Below are 14428 nucleotides of genomic sequence, written 5' to 3'. Positions count from 1 at the left end.
GATGACGTCAATGCGTAATCGCAACTCAAAACTACATCTTTATGTAATATACATAATAATTCATGTTTTCTCAAATTGACTGGCCATCTCAGCAAAAGCATTACCTGAAATATGTATATTTATATTTGTATGAAAAATAGAGTTGACTATTTGTAAAATTAATACAAACACTTTTTGATAAGATTTTTTATTTTTAAATATAACACTGATAATGAACAGTTTCATTCTTTTAAACAATCCCAACTTGTGTAATTAACACATTTGTAAAAGTGACAATTACAGTTATAGACAGTTATACTATTGGAATTTATTGCTACATAAATTATCAACAATTATACATGTTAAAAAATATCAATAAGTTAACAGTTATGAAAAACAACCTGAGCTAGCAATTTACTCTACTGAGTGAAGCCTGCAGCCGCTGCTCTTTTAAGTCACTTTTTAAAAATTGCTAAAAGTAGCCAAATTAATGTTAAAAATTGCTAAATGTATTGCTATGTGCTTTTTGAAAAAGAAGTTGCTAGTGTAGTATGAGTAGTTGCTAAATCTAGCAACAAAATTGCTAAGTTGGCAACACTGCTGCTGAATTTGAAGCTTGGGCATGGGCAAAAGAAACTACCAGATGGAGCAAGAGGTGGAGCCGCGGAATCAAGCTTGTACGTCAAATCAACCACGCCCCCCTGAACTTCTCATTTGGCCGCCCGTATCTGCATTATAACAAAGTCTTGCTGAATATAAGCACTTACATTTAAAAACACGTAATAAAATAGGATTAATTTAACACTGTCAGTGGGCGCCGTCTTTCGGATGAGACGTTAAAACGAGGTCCTCACAATCATGGCCTCCCAATCATCCCCTTCATCCTAATTGACTCTATCACTGTCTCTCCACACCACCAATAGCTGGTGTGTGGTGAGTGCACTGGCGCCGTTGTCCTTTGGCAGCCGTCACATCATCCAAGTGGATGCTGCACACTGGTGGTGGTATGGAGAAACCCCCCCTCATGATTGTGAAGCGCTTTGGGTGTATGGCCATACACAATAAATGTGCTATATAAATACACATTACATAGGATTAATTTAAAAATTGTGTGATGTAAGCTGTTATAATTTAGTAAACACAATATATGTTAGACTGCAGAAATAAACAATCTTTTATACACTCTACCCTAAGTTAGACTAAGCTATGAGCACAAAAAATTATTTTTCTTATAACAGGTTGTAAGTAGTAAGTTGTAAGTCATCCGGGTACATACTGATTTTCGAATTCTATTAGAGCAGCTTATGTTTTCATTTCAATACGCTTATTTCACGGGAATGACATTTTAAAAAATGAAAGCGAGGCTTTGATGGGAAGAAACCTTGAAATTTTAAAAATGTAAATTTTCCGCTAACATTTAAACGCAGCTGAGCACGCTCTTAAACAGCGCTTATTTGCCATAGTATTTACTAGTGCTCAACAGAAACCACTGTGATTGGCCATGAAAGTCATCAGTTCACCGCTCAGTTCACTGCTCTTCGCCGAGTGCAAGCCGCGAAGATCAGCGGATCGCTCATCTGTGTTTGCACTCCGTGAACATCAAAGAGCAGTGAACTGATGATCCTCACGGCCAATCACTCAATAAATAAATAAATAAACAAACATATAGCGTCTAATTAATAAATACTATAATTTAAAAAAGAGTAGTCACTAAGTCATATGAAAAAAATGTTTTTAGATTAATGGTAAAATAGCTTGCCATAGAGTCAGTTATTGTATAATGTGTTTTATGTGTGACTGTGGTCATGTTTTAGAGGGAGCCACATCATTCAATTATTGTTGTTGTTTTGAAAAGAATAATTCCATCTTTACTTCATAAAGCAGTGATTCACAGCTTCGAGTATGCAAGCAGAGTTCTGGAAAGATCAAATCTGCGGATCATGCTGTTGGTTTCAGCATGTCTGTTCATGTCCACCCCATGAATGAGCGCATAATGGCATGTCTCATAAGATGCTTTCTGGATTATTTTTGCAGTTTATGGGAGATAAACTGGGTGTGGGTATGGAATGTGCACAAACACCTAAAGGGTGTATAAATGATGCATACATTATTACTAATGTTTAACTGTGTAAAATGTAAATGAAAGCTGATAATTAAATTATAAATGTAAAGCATTTTATTAACTGGATGATGAATTAAAGTATAAAAACCACAACTACTAAAAAATGTAGTGCTTTTACTTTATTTACTTGACAGAGCTAGGCAATAAATATCCGTTGTTAAAAAATTATTAAATTTTTATTTTTTATGTACACTGAGAAATGTACGATGACCGGGAAGGGGGTGTGTTCGGCTCACCTTTTATGATGTTCCCACGCCATATCGCGTTCCCACGACATCATGTTCATCATCATTAATGTTTTTGTCGTGGCCACGACAAAAATAGTGATCCGAACACGTCCCCTCCCGCTCACTGTATTGAAAACGCCGAAGAGACCGCTGAGACGTCTGAAAACAGGGGCATGGCTGCCGACATTCACTACCTGAATGGGCCGTTTTTCTATACCAACTACACAAAGTTTTACACGCGTTCCACTACAGATAAATGAGTCCGTCAACTGTCACTCAAAGCGGTTGCTATGGTTATAGTAATGTTTAGGAAAACCGCATTTATTTCGAACTGTGAACCAGAGTCACTTGACAGGACCTGCTGACGGTTTTTATCGGGACACACTGCACATCCAGCGTTAACAATATTAAGAAGCTCACAACTGAAAAAAAATGACTGAACCAGCAGGAGGAAGCATTGGAAAAAGCTCTTCTGCAATCACTGAGAAAAACACACCAACTGGTAAATGCAAACAGCTTTTTCTCTACTTTACAATATTTATTTATGAACTTAATATTTATTTATTTTCATTTTTAAATACAGTTACAGTTTTTCCCCATGTTTTATTGATCTTTATTTACATTATTTTAATGATCTGGCAGATGCTTTTATCCTAAATGGCACATAATTGATAACATAATTAATCTTAATCAATATGGGGGGGGGGGGGGGGGGTAATTAACCCTCCTAATTAGGGCTTGATCATCTCTGAAGGACGTCAAAACAAGATGTGTTGGGGGTCAGCCCTTTGAAACCGAGAAAAAAAGTTCATTCTGATCTGTATTTTAAATAATAATAATGTTAATAATTGCAATTTGACCACCCCTATAACGGTTCATACCATTGTGAATACATGGTCACGCCAATCAGTCTAGCCATTAAACAGTAGCCTATATGAAACCGGCAGGCAGTGTTGCCAGATTGGGCGGTTTTGGGTTTACTTTTGCGGGTAAAAAAATGACATAGGCGGGCGGTTTATGATCCCCAAAAGAGCTCCCAACCAAAAACATGTGGTACAGGTGAATTGGGTAAAGTTAGTGTATGAGTCTGTATGCATGTTTCCTGGAGATGGTTTGCAGCTGGAAGTGGGTCCGCTGTGTAAAAACGTATGCTGGATAAGTTGGTGGTTCATTCTGCTGTGGTGACCCCAGATTAATAAAAGCACTAAGCTGAAAAGAAAATGAATGAATGAATAAACATTACCAAAAAAAGTTGACCACCCCCCACACCCCCTATTGTTGATTATTACCTTAAAGGTTCCAATAATACTTAATATAATCGTATAACTTTTAGAAAACAGACATACTGCTAAAAATGTGTATACATGCAAATAGGTAAATATGTTTATATTGAGACAATACAATGGATTTACTTACATATATTTATTTACATTTAAATAAGATACAAGGTGCACCAAATTACAAACGTTGCCCAGTTTTTGCCTTTAAGTAAAACTGAATTGTTTTTTCTCTCTTCACTATTCTTACATCATTAAAAAGATCTTTCTGGTTCTCGAATTTGATTGGCTGATAGTCGTGCAGGTATTTTGCCCATATCAGAACTTAACAGAATCTTCACCTGTGTGTATCGATCTTGTGGTAGACAAGAATGTGAGAATGTAGCTGTTTCGAATGCAAATAAGTAGTTTATTTATAAGGAGTGCCTATTTGAATGTGTTTGGATGATTCTCACTGCCTGCCAAAAGCTCTCTCCTCTGATTCAGGAGTCTAATGGATTTCTGTTTACTAGTGTATTCATTCATTCATTTTTTTTGTCGGCTTAGTCCCTTTATTAATCAGGGGTCGCCACAACGGAATGAACCACCAACTTATCCAGCAAGTTTTTTAGCAGAGGATGCCCTTTCAGCAGCAGCCCATCTCTGGGAAACATCCACACACACATTCACACACACACACACTCTGGACAATTTAGCCTACCCAATTCACCTGTACTGCATGTCTTTGGACTGTGGGGGAAACCGGACCACCCGGAGGAAACCCACGCCAAGGCAAGGAGAACATGCAAACTCCACACAGAAACGCCAACTGAGCCGAGCGATCCAGGAACCTTCTTGCTGTGAGGCGACAGCACTACCTACTGCGCCACTGCCTCCCCCTAGTGTATTGTGAAATGTAATTCATTTAGGCTGTATCTAAAGGCAATATTTGCTCACAGTTATCTGTTGTTGTTTTTTTACTTCAGAGCAAATGCATTTGACTTTGACGTTGTTTTATAGCTTAATATAATGCTGAATGAAAACTTCAAATTTGTGTTTAGGGACTGAAGTGGATCCAGCGGATGAAGGGGCATCATGTCTTCCAGGCCCAAGCTGCAGTAATATAGAAAGTCAAATAAAAACAGAACTTTCACTGCTGGAAATGTATATTCCTCATGGCCCAGGCAAACTTAGGAATCGCCTGAAGGAATGTGCACTTGACTGGACTCCGGTGACTGAAGTCTGGCCCAACGTCTTTTTAGGAAATGAGTAAGTCTGCAACACAATAAAATGGTGCAGCTGATACACTGGAATCAAATACAGTGCCATTATACAGTATATGTTTCATTGGTAGAGAGGTTTTGTAAAATGCTTTCTCCCACTCACATGAAAATTAACCATTGTTCATGTTTAGATTAATGTAGTAACCCCGTTCTTGGTGCATTGACTGATTCGCATAACCACAGTATTACTACACATACCCTAATCAAAACATGGTTTGTGTATAGAAATGTTGGCTGATTTGTGGTCACTGCAGTTTAAGTGAAGTTTCATAAACTAATTTCGAGAGGAGCACGTGATATGATTGTGCACCGCTGGCCACTCATCCGTAATCAGTAATAATCCAATCAGAATGATCCTAGCTTAATATAAATGGATCACTTGCTCCTTATTGCTCCATCTTCGTTTTGGAAGAATCCCCCCTTCCACCTCATGTCCTTCTTTTTTCTCCCCTTCTAAAGGGGGAGCGATGAAGACCTACCTGATCTCGGATCCCCTGATCTGCTTCTAGACCGGGCAGGAGCCCTGGGCTCAAATATCTCCGAGCTCAGGGTTCTCTCCCGGGACAGCATGCCAAACCTGCTATAAATGCCAAGCATATCTGAGTGGGAACTCTTGAAATACAATATTCTCTCTTTTTTCATAGTAAAACAGTGGTTAATTTTCTGAAAGACACTGTATTAATTGCTTGAATATGAACTGAACATATTTCTGTATTACTGTCTAAATGGAATATTTACATTTAAAAACTAAATGGAATTTCAAATTAACAAATTAATTACCATTCAATGCTGCCAAAGCACATAGGGGGTGCTTTTGTCAAGAATTAATGAATAAAAGAAAGACGGATGGAGCAATATATATATATATATGTATATATATATATATATATATATATATATATATATATATATATATATATATATATATATATATATATATATATATATATATATATATTTTTTTTATTATTATTATTTTAATGCAAGAACTAATCCCCAGTTAATTAGGAAAAAATATCATAGATACCAGTGTGTATCTAAACAATCTTTTCTTGCAAGATAAATACGTATCGATAATTATGGCAAAGCTGGCACGAAAGTAACATTTTTCATGAAAACTTCATTTTAAAAGATGTTTTACCCTAAGATGTTTTTTAAATATATTTTTGCTGTGGTTACTAACTCACTAGGGTGGTCTATGAAAATCAGGTGGTATTTTGTATCAATGTAGAACAACTCCAATATTACTTCACTTTAAGCCCAGCTAGCAAAATTCATGTGGCTCGAATCCGGCCCACAAAATAATCTTGTTTTTCGATTTGTGATAAGATTATTTTGCTTACCCCATTGGCAGATTATTTAGCTTGATTTAAGCAAAAATCACTTCATTTTGGCATATTATTTCTAAAAACAAGACAATATGTTTTGCTTTTCTAGAAAATGCTTCTTGATTTAAGAACTTTTAGATATTTGGAAAAAAAATTTAAGTAAGAAAAGCATTTTTTTGCAGTGCATGAATTTGAATCTTTCGCCCCTGTTGCCATTGTACAGGTGGGCCACTTCAGGCTCACTATCATTTTGTGTGGGCCGAAGGAATACCACCAGTGCCGCATAACTGCCTAAAGTGGCCCACATTCACATGCTATCTGGGAACAAAAGTTGCAAATGGTTACTTTTGACCCTATAGGAACGAAAGTAACATGCGGGTAAGTCAAAAGTAACACACCAATATTTGCTAGATGTACTGACTTAATCTGGTTTGTTTTCAATATATCTGACTATGACCTGGTTAATTTCAACTGCAAACATTTTATCCTTTATTTTTGCAAAACATCTTTAGCAAAAATTCATTTTAGATTTCACCTCCATCAAATATTTGAAAATCAATCCACCAAAACAAAATGTTAAATGTTTTTAATTATTATTGGCAATATGCATTAATTTCATAAAACATAAGAATACAAACACTGCATGCAAACTCTAATGTGGAAGTGAAAAAATAAGGTATGGCTATTAGCAGTGGGACATAAATAATAGAGGTACTTTCATCCCCAAAGGAACTCTTGCCATTTAAACCTGGTTTACTTTTAAACTGAAAAACATTTTAAACCTAAGGATGTGTTATTGCACTAAATAATCTGTGGAATAACTATTAGTGTTACACATGAAAAGAGAAACAACTTGTAATGAGGAAAAAACAACCGCTACAATAATTTACTTTTTGCATTTAAAAACTGAAATTCAGATCTAACTGTCACCGACTCGGTCCCAGTCATTCCACTCGCTGGCCAGCAGAGGTCACCATCCTCGGACTATTAACCATTACGTCATCCACCTACACTGATAGCTTGCACACCTGAAGCCCATCCACTTGATTACCCACGCTCCAGCATATTCACCTTATTCTCAGCTGACGAGTGGGCGCTGCCATTTGAATCATTTTGTCTCGCGACTTCCGGTCACATTCACTTCCATTCATTTTTTGACGTTAACAACTGCTCGTTACGCTGCTTGATGTTGCAATTTAATATTTTCTTATTATATTATGCTACTTGGTCTGTGTAGTCATGCAAACATTTGTTTGTTGAGCAAGTAGTTTGGCCATTTTCTGCCGTTTATTATTCCTAGTCATTTCTCCCATAGGCGACTGAATCGGAAGTTCTAAGACAATCTCGAAAACTTCCGCATTTTAGAATAAGGTCAATAAGCAGCACACAAACACACTACAGCGGTTCTCTACACTGCCTGCTTTTCCCTTGCTTACCTTGCCTTGTTCCTCGACCTCGTCCTACCAGCTGCCTGCCTTGTACTTCAGCCCGATTACCGACTTTGATCCTAGCCGCCTGCCTTGAACTCTAGCCTGGACACCGACCTAGAAATTCGCTGCCTGCCTCAGACCCATGCCTGAACATTCATACTGTGATTACTTGCCGTTGATCATCGTTACACTATTGTGTTTGATGTGAGTTCGGACACGCATTACATCTGTGTGCTTGTGCTTATTAAACTATATTTAATAAATTTACTGCAAATGGATCCCTCTGTGTCAGCCCCTTCGTTACACTAACTGTGGGTCCTGTAATCACATGATATTTGGTAGCGCCATCAAGGGTTGCATGCTGAATGTGCTGTTATAGCCTGGAAAGCAAATGTTGTCAGAACTTTGAGAAAATTGCTTTTACCACACCTTATTTTCGTCCCCGCTCTTCCCTGCTTATTTTAGTTTTAACTGTTAAATACATATAAAAATAAGTAATGTTGTACTTCGACTCAAGGAACATTGAAAAGACGATCTTTTACTGGAGTAATATTTACATTAGGGCATCTTCTGTATACTTTTACTCAAGTACACCATTTGTATACTTCATCCATCACTTATTTTACCACACAAGTATCCATTCACAGTTGTTGTGTTCTTGTGCAGAGAGACAGCGTTGGACCGAGCCATGCTGAAGACGATGGGTATTACCCATATCCTGAACGCTGCAGAAATCGAAGTAGATCTACATGCAAACATCATTCCAAGGGAGTTACATTACCAAGGCATGGACATCACCTACTACAACGTACCTGCTCTGGATGAAGACATGTTTGATATCAGCGAATACTTTTTCCCAGCTGCGGAATTTATCAACAAGGCCCTGAGTAACCCGGAGAGTAAGAGCTGATACACACGCACAGACACATAAATTGAACATGGTATACACAGACACTTCATAGGCATGATGTGTATAGGGCAGTGGTCACCAAACTTGTTCCTGTTGGGCCGGTGTCCTGTTGATTTTAGCTCCAACCCTAATCAAACACACCTGAACAAGCTAATCAAGGTCTTACTAGGTATACTTGAAACATCCAGGCAGGTGTGTTGAGGCAAGTTGGTGCTAAACCCAGCAGGGACACCGGCCCTCCAGGAACGAGATTGGTGACCCATAGTTTAGGGGGTGATGTGCCCTACCCCTAAAGCCAACCCTCACAGGAAACCTGTGGCAAATTTTTAATTACAAAAGACCCCGTTAAGTATAATTTTAAGTTTTTTTTTAAATTACAGGGACATGAGGTGTGTGTTTAATTTAGCACACTAAGTCATTCCTATGTCATTATACAACTTTGTGTCCTTGTCAACCACATAGACCTACACACACACAATTATTTATGATCTATTAAGACAGAACATTTATTTTAAATACTATTGTGTTTTCAAACCATACTACAGTAAAATGTATTATGCTGTACATATAGTATTTGTATTGTAGTAGTTAGCATTTGTTATTGAATGTTGCAGTATACTTTTAAATTAACTATGGTAAACTGATAAACTGTGATAAATATTGCAGTATTCTTTAGTTTTTACTACAGTAAACTGGTCTATTGTAGTATAATATAACCTATACTGAGTACTGATAGTGTTCACGTTGTCAAGCAAATAGCGGAATGCTATGAATTGTTAGATTTGACGCGTCGATCTGTTTTCATTTCCTCAGATAAGGTGTTAGTCCACTGCGTTCAAGGTGTCAGCCGCTCTGCAACACTTTTTTTGGCATATCTGATGATCCAACATGACATAATGGTGGAGAACGCCATTGACCATGTCACAGGTGTGCGATGGATCAGTCCCAACATGGGCTTCTTAAAGCAGCTGACAGCTCTCAATTCGACCCTCGTAGAGAAGCGAAAGCTACAGCTGAGAGAGCAGTTGAAAAGAGGCAACGAAGACACAGAGAAGCCCATTCCAGAGCCTCAAGAGTCAAAACAGCGTATCGAGGAAACCGTTATCCATCTGAAACATTGTCTCCAGAAATGCACACTGGACCAGACATCTGCCACTGAGGTTTGGCCCAATGTCGTCATTGGAGATGAGTGAGTCTATAACAACTTAAGCCTTTTTCAGTTTAAAATAACTAATTGTTATCAATTGACTGTTGCTTGCTTAAAATGCCGGCTCATGGATCCTTTTCACAAGATAATGATGACTTGTTTAACAGACACCAGTCCTTGAAAGTTTTTAACATCTTGATAAAAAATAAAATAAAGCTTTACTGTGTATTATATAATTTTTGTTTCAAATTACAAGGAAACTAATGACCACTTATGCAGGTTATGTTTCTAATGCCGTGTCTATAGGCAGGACAGTACATTTGACGTTGTTCTCTCTTCTGGCTAATGTTATCAGTCTCACACAATTTTTTTTATCCTGTTTTGTGAAAGTCATGAAAACACTATCGTGGAGTTTTTCTTGTATTACTTGAGCAAATTGTAATAAATGTATTTGTAGTACTCCCTCCGGTCCCACTTTATATTAAGTGTCCTTAACTACTATGTACTTACATCAAAAAATAAATACAATTCACTTACTGTGTTTATAATGTACTTGAGAACACTTGTGGTGCTTTTGAGTTGGGATAGAGGTTGGGTTATGGACAGGTTTTGTGGCATGGGTGGGTTTAAGGGTTGGTTAAGGTGTCAGGGATGGTCAACAGTGTATTTACAAATGTAATTACAAAAGTTATTTACTGATGTAATTACGTTTTTAATCAAGCATAAGTACACAGTAAATACATGTATTTACACAATAAGTACATTGTAACAAACTATTAAATCCTGTGTAAGTACATATACTTAAGGCTACAATATAAAGTGGGACCCTCCCTCCCTACTATGACTATAACAATGCAGACATCCGCTGCTGAGAAACCCAATGATTGGCTCCTGTAATTGTAGGCGGTGCTTCACTTGCCAAACTGTCTGAGAGGCATGTCTTGTGTATTCTATAGACCTTTTTCATGGCTGCTGCATGGAGGACGCCATAGGGACCAGCGTCTTCCGGTAGAATGCTAAAAACTTCCGTTTACAGCGTGTACAACTGGTAATTTGCGCTCCGAAAATGGGTTTCAATGACGTTTTTAATGGATAACAGAGTGTTTATGTGACACGCAACTTATAAATGTGTCTGTTAAAACTGTTATAATCTGTCACATGTGGTTCAAGCGCGTCAGAAATACGAGAAAAACGTTCTCCTAGTTCACTTGTCTGCCGTCAAAAATACAGTGTTAGCTCAGCGGCTCTTTAACACACACAGAGAGAGAGAGAGAGCAAACTAGAGTACTGGCATGAAACTTAACAGGTATGAAAGTCGTGCAGTTTACAAAAATGACCAATAAAAGTCTGTTATTGATACTCTGCTGGCTGATTTGCTGTTCATTCTAATCGCGAGCCGTTTGTGTTTTATTTCATGTGTTGTTTTTACCACGGTTTGTGTTTTTCTGTCATTTCGAAATGACACTAGCCTATATTTTCACTTTGTCACAGTTATTAAATCAGTGTGTCAGTGGCACAGTACAGGCTACGTGTGTGTGTCAAACATTTTGGTGAACTACATTTGTTTGGGCTGGTTATATATTTGAAATAAAGAGAAAATGTTGACTTTAGCGATGACAAGGCTTCATGTAAACTGCAGAAGATGCCGTCTGACAACGAGGGGAAAATGCCTCACAGCAGCTGTTTTCCATCCTATTAGATCGCATTACTTTAAATGATCACTCCAGGAGATGATGGACAACCGTATTAGTTCAAAGAGGATAAAAGCAGGTAAAATAGATTAAAACTATCGTTTCTAAGCTGTCCAAATGTGACTGTTAACACGCATCAGCTGCCGACCGGAAGTTTTTCGCATTCTCCTTGCACATACACGCAAAGCATAATGGGTAATTTTGTGTTCCAAGAAAAAGGTCTATAGTCTTTGGCTTAGGTCAGTGGTTGTCTAGGTGATCTGATAAGCCCCGCCTTCTCCTGGAAGGTGTACATTTGTGAATTTTAGATATATGTTATGTCATGTCATGTCATGCAAAAACTATGTGCTTGATTGAGGTTGTTTTTATAGCTTATTTATTACTCTCAGGGTTTAAAAAAATGTAAAAAAAAAATATATATATATATTTTTTAAAGGAATCAGATCCTAAAGAATAACAAAACATTCCAAATTAAACCAATCCTTGTGATAAATGACTAAATACCTAAACAACTAACTACAACTATTGTGTTTTTGAGCAGACATACAGCAATGGACCGAGCCAAACTGAAGCAGAGGGGCATTACACACATCCTGAATGCTGCAGCTATTAAACACAATTTAATGGCGTCTTTGGGAATGCCACGCAAGGAAGATCTGCTACGTAAGGTCAAAACTGGGGCGCAATATTACAAAGGCATGAACATCACGTACTACGGTGTACCTGTAGTAGATGACCCCTTGTTTGACATCAGCAAGTACTTTTACCCCTCTGCAGCATTCATCCACCAGGCCCTCAGTGAGCCTGAAAGTAAGCTGAGACTCACACAACAGCACTTCTCAATGACAGGTGTTGTATTTTGACCAACTGTATTAGAATGAGTTTGCTTTGAGTGTTTTTGTGCTTCTATCTTCTCAGATAAGATGTTGGTGCACTGCTCGGATGGAGTAAGTCGATCTCCCACACTATTTTTGGCGTATCTGATGATTCACCGTAAAATGTCAGTGGAAGATGCCATGGGCCACGTTTTAAAAGTGAGATGCATCTGGCCCAACTTGGGCTTCTTGAAACAGCTGGCAGTTCTCAACTCAAAGCTTGCATGTCAGCAATAAACTATCCAGACAGGCATAACTGTAAAAAGCACAGGAAAATAAAGCACATGAGTAAAATGAAAATTATGTGTGTGTGTTAGAATATTGTAAATACGTAATTAATTTTACGTCATTATTATAATTTTTATAATGATGGTGATTATTATTATTATTGTTATTATACATTAATATAATGTACTGTATTACATTCAATTTTTTAATATTATTACTGTAATGGGGGGCCTCACAGTGGCGCAATGTGTAGCACAATCGCCTCACAACAAGAAGGTCGCTGGTTCAAGTCTCGGCTGGGTCAGTTGGTGTTTCTGCATGGAGTTTGCATGTTCTCCCCATGTTGGCGTGGGTTTCCTCCAGGTGCTCCGGTTTCCCCCACAAGTCCAAAGACATGCGGTACAGGTGAATTGGGTAAGCTAAAATTGTCCGTTGTGTTTGAGTGTGAATGAGTGTGTGGATGTTTCCCAGTGATGGGTTGCAGCTGGAAGGGCATCCGCTGCGTAAAGCATATGCTGGATAAGTTGGCGGTTTATTCTGCTGTGGCGACCCCAGATTAATAAAGGGACTAAGCCAAAAAGAAAATGAATGAATGAATGAATTTCTAGAATTAATTACAATATTTAAAATATATGAACTATATAAACATGTTTAGAAAAAATTATACAATTATTTGTACATAACTAAAAGTGGACTAATCACTTTATCTACTTTACAATAAAGTCACAATCTTTATATAGTTTTTAAAATATGTATCGCAGTAATATCTACTCCACACTGGAGGTCGCTCTCACGTTAATAAGGTCGTCACACTACAGGCGAGTTCTTCTCAAAAATTGTTAAAGTATTTAATGGGCGGGATAAGGCTGCCCGGTCGCTTTATCTTATTGGTCAAGTACGATGCATCCTAAATATTATTTTAATATGTTAAATCTCCACTCTATAATATAAATTTAATACTGATAAAAATTTCGCATTGTCATTATTCAGGTGTAAAATATAGCCAGAACGGCTTCTGAAGCGGTTCATTCAAACGTGGTGCCACGTGGTGCCTGTTACTTTTCTCAGCGCAGTTCAGGATGACCCAATTATAATCGAATGCAATCACCGGTAACTCATTTCCATGGCTATTTTATAGAAAATTACTGTGGTGCATTTTTCTGTTGGGTTATGAAATACCAGTAATTTTAAACACGTTTAAACCTTTATACTTTTTAAAGTACACATTTTGTCGATATCTTGAAAAACGTGTGTAGATTTGAGCGTGACTCAATGGACGTGTTGTCTTTCTGGGCCACCAAACGCCCCTCCGCGGTAACAAAAAGTGCAAGTTAATTGTATCATTTGTCGTCTCGTGGTTCGTGTTGTGCGTACAATTTTGTGTTAAAGCCGATGGCAGCGCACACGTCTTCCATGGGCTCACGATGACAGCAACTGAGTGGATGAAATAAACACAGTTTTTATCATCTTCTCTGCTGGACAATCCATCTGACGAGTCAACAGCACAACACACAGGTAAACGTTCCCTTCTCTACCTACACTGGACGAGAGCTGTGTGTGTTTATGTTGCATAGCATCTGCATGTTTTGCACACTCCGCATTGCATTGTTGTCAGTTTTTAGCCTGTAATATTTTTACCAAAACTACAAATAAGTAGCTTTATTTATTTATTTATTTATTTGATGGCAGTGTTGCAGCTGTGTTGCTAAACCTGCCAGGCTAGCTATTCTGGAACTCTGGTTGATTTTACAAGGTAAACTTATGTTTATTAAAGTATTATTTATTGGACTAACGTTACCCAGGTTTGTCATGTTTTTATGTTCCTGTGATCCCTCAGTAGTGCCTCATGGCATGCAAAGGGGCTGTTCCTGCTATGTTGAATAAAAAAGTTGAATAAAACAGTGCTATATAGAAAGTATGCCTGTTGAGGGGTAACACAATACCAAAGTCAC

At 37.8% G+C, this 14428-nt stretch overlaps 4 protein-coding genes across 5 annotated transcripts in view; 3 read left to right on the top strand and 1 right to left on the bottom strand.

Moving 5' to 3' along the window:
* The window catches only part of dsg2.2 (desmoglein 2, tandem duplicate 2), a 713230-nt gene that overhangs the window by 295419 nt on the left and 403383 nt on the right, over nucleotides 1-14428 (bottom strand). The window lies entirely within an intron of this gene.
* The window catches only part of usp24 (ubiquitin specific peptidase 24), a 746345-nt gene that overhangs the window by 501073 nt on the left and 230844 nt on the right, over nucleotides 1-14428 (top strand). The gene's annotated exons all lie outside the window — the stretch shown is intronic.
* On the top strand, nucleotides 2650-12548 carry si:ch211-121a2.2. Its single transcript, NM_001105111.1, is given in 6 exon segments — nucleotides 2650-2830; nucleotides 4646-4853; nucleotides 8292-8524; nucleotides 9349-9724; nucleotides 11915-12183; nucleotides 12292-12548. Coding segments are annotated over 6 exon segments (1350 nt in total). The 5' UTR covers nucleotides 2650-2760; the 3' UTR covers nucleotides 12486-12548.
* Nucleotides 13823-14428, top strand: part of sirt5 (sirtuin 5) — a 17006-nt gene continuing 16400 nt past the window's right edge. Inside the window, exon 1 of one of the 2 annotated variants that reach the window (XR_012395458.1) lies at nucleotides 13823-13991. The gene's annotated coding sequence lies outside the window, so the exon portion shown is untranslated. The remainder of the gene's footprint in view (nucleotides 13992-14428) is intronic. The other variant, NM_001002605.1, reaches the window with a different exon arrangement.

The sequence above is a fragment of the Danio rerio genome, chromosome 20 (assembly GCF_049306965.1).
Source record: "Danio rerio strain Tuebingen ecotype United States chromosome 20, GRCz12tu, whole genome shotgun sequence".
In the NCBI taxonomy this organism is placed as follows: domain Eukaryota; kingdom Metazoa; phylum Chordata; class Actinopteri; order Cypriniformes; family Danionidae; genus Danio; species Danio rerio.
This window is presented reverse-complemented; position numbering and strand designations above follow the sequence as displayed.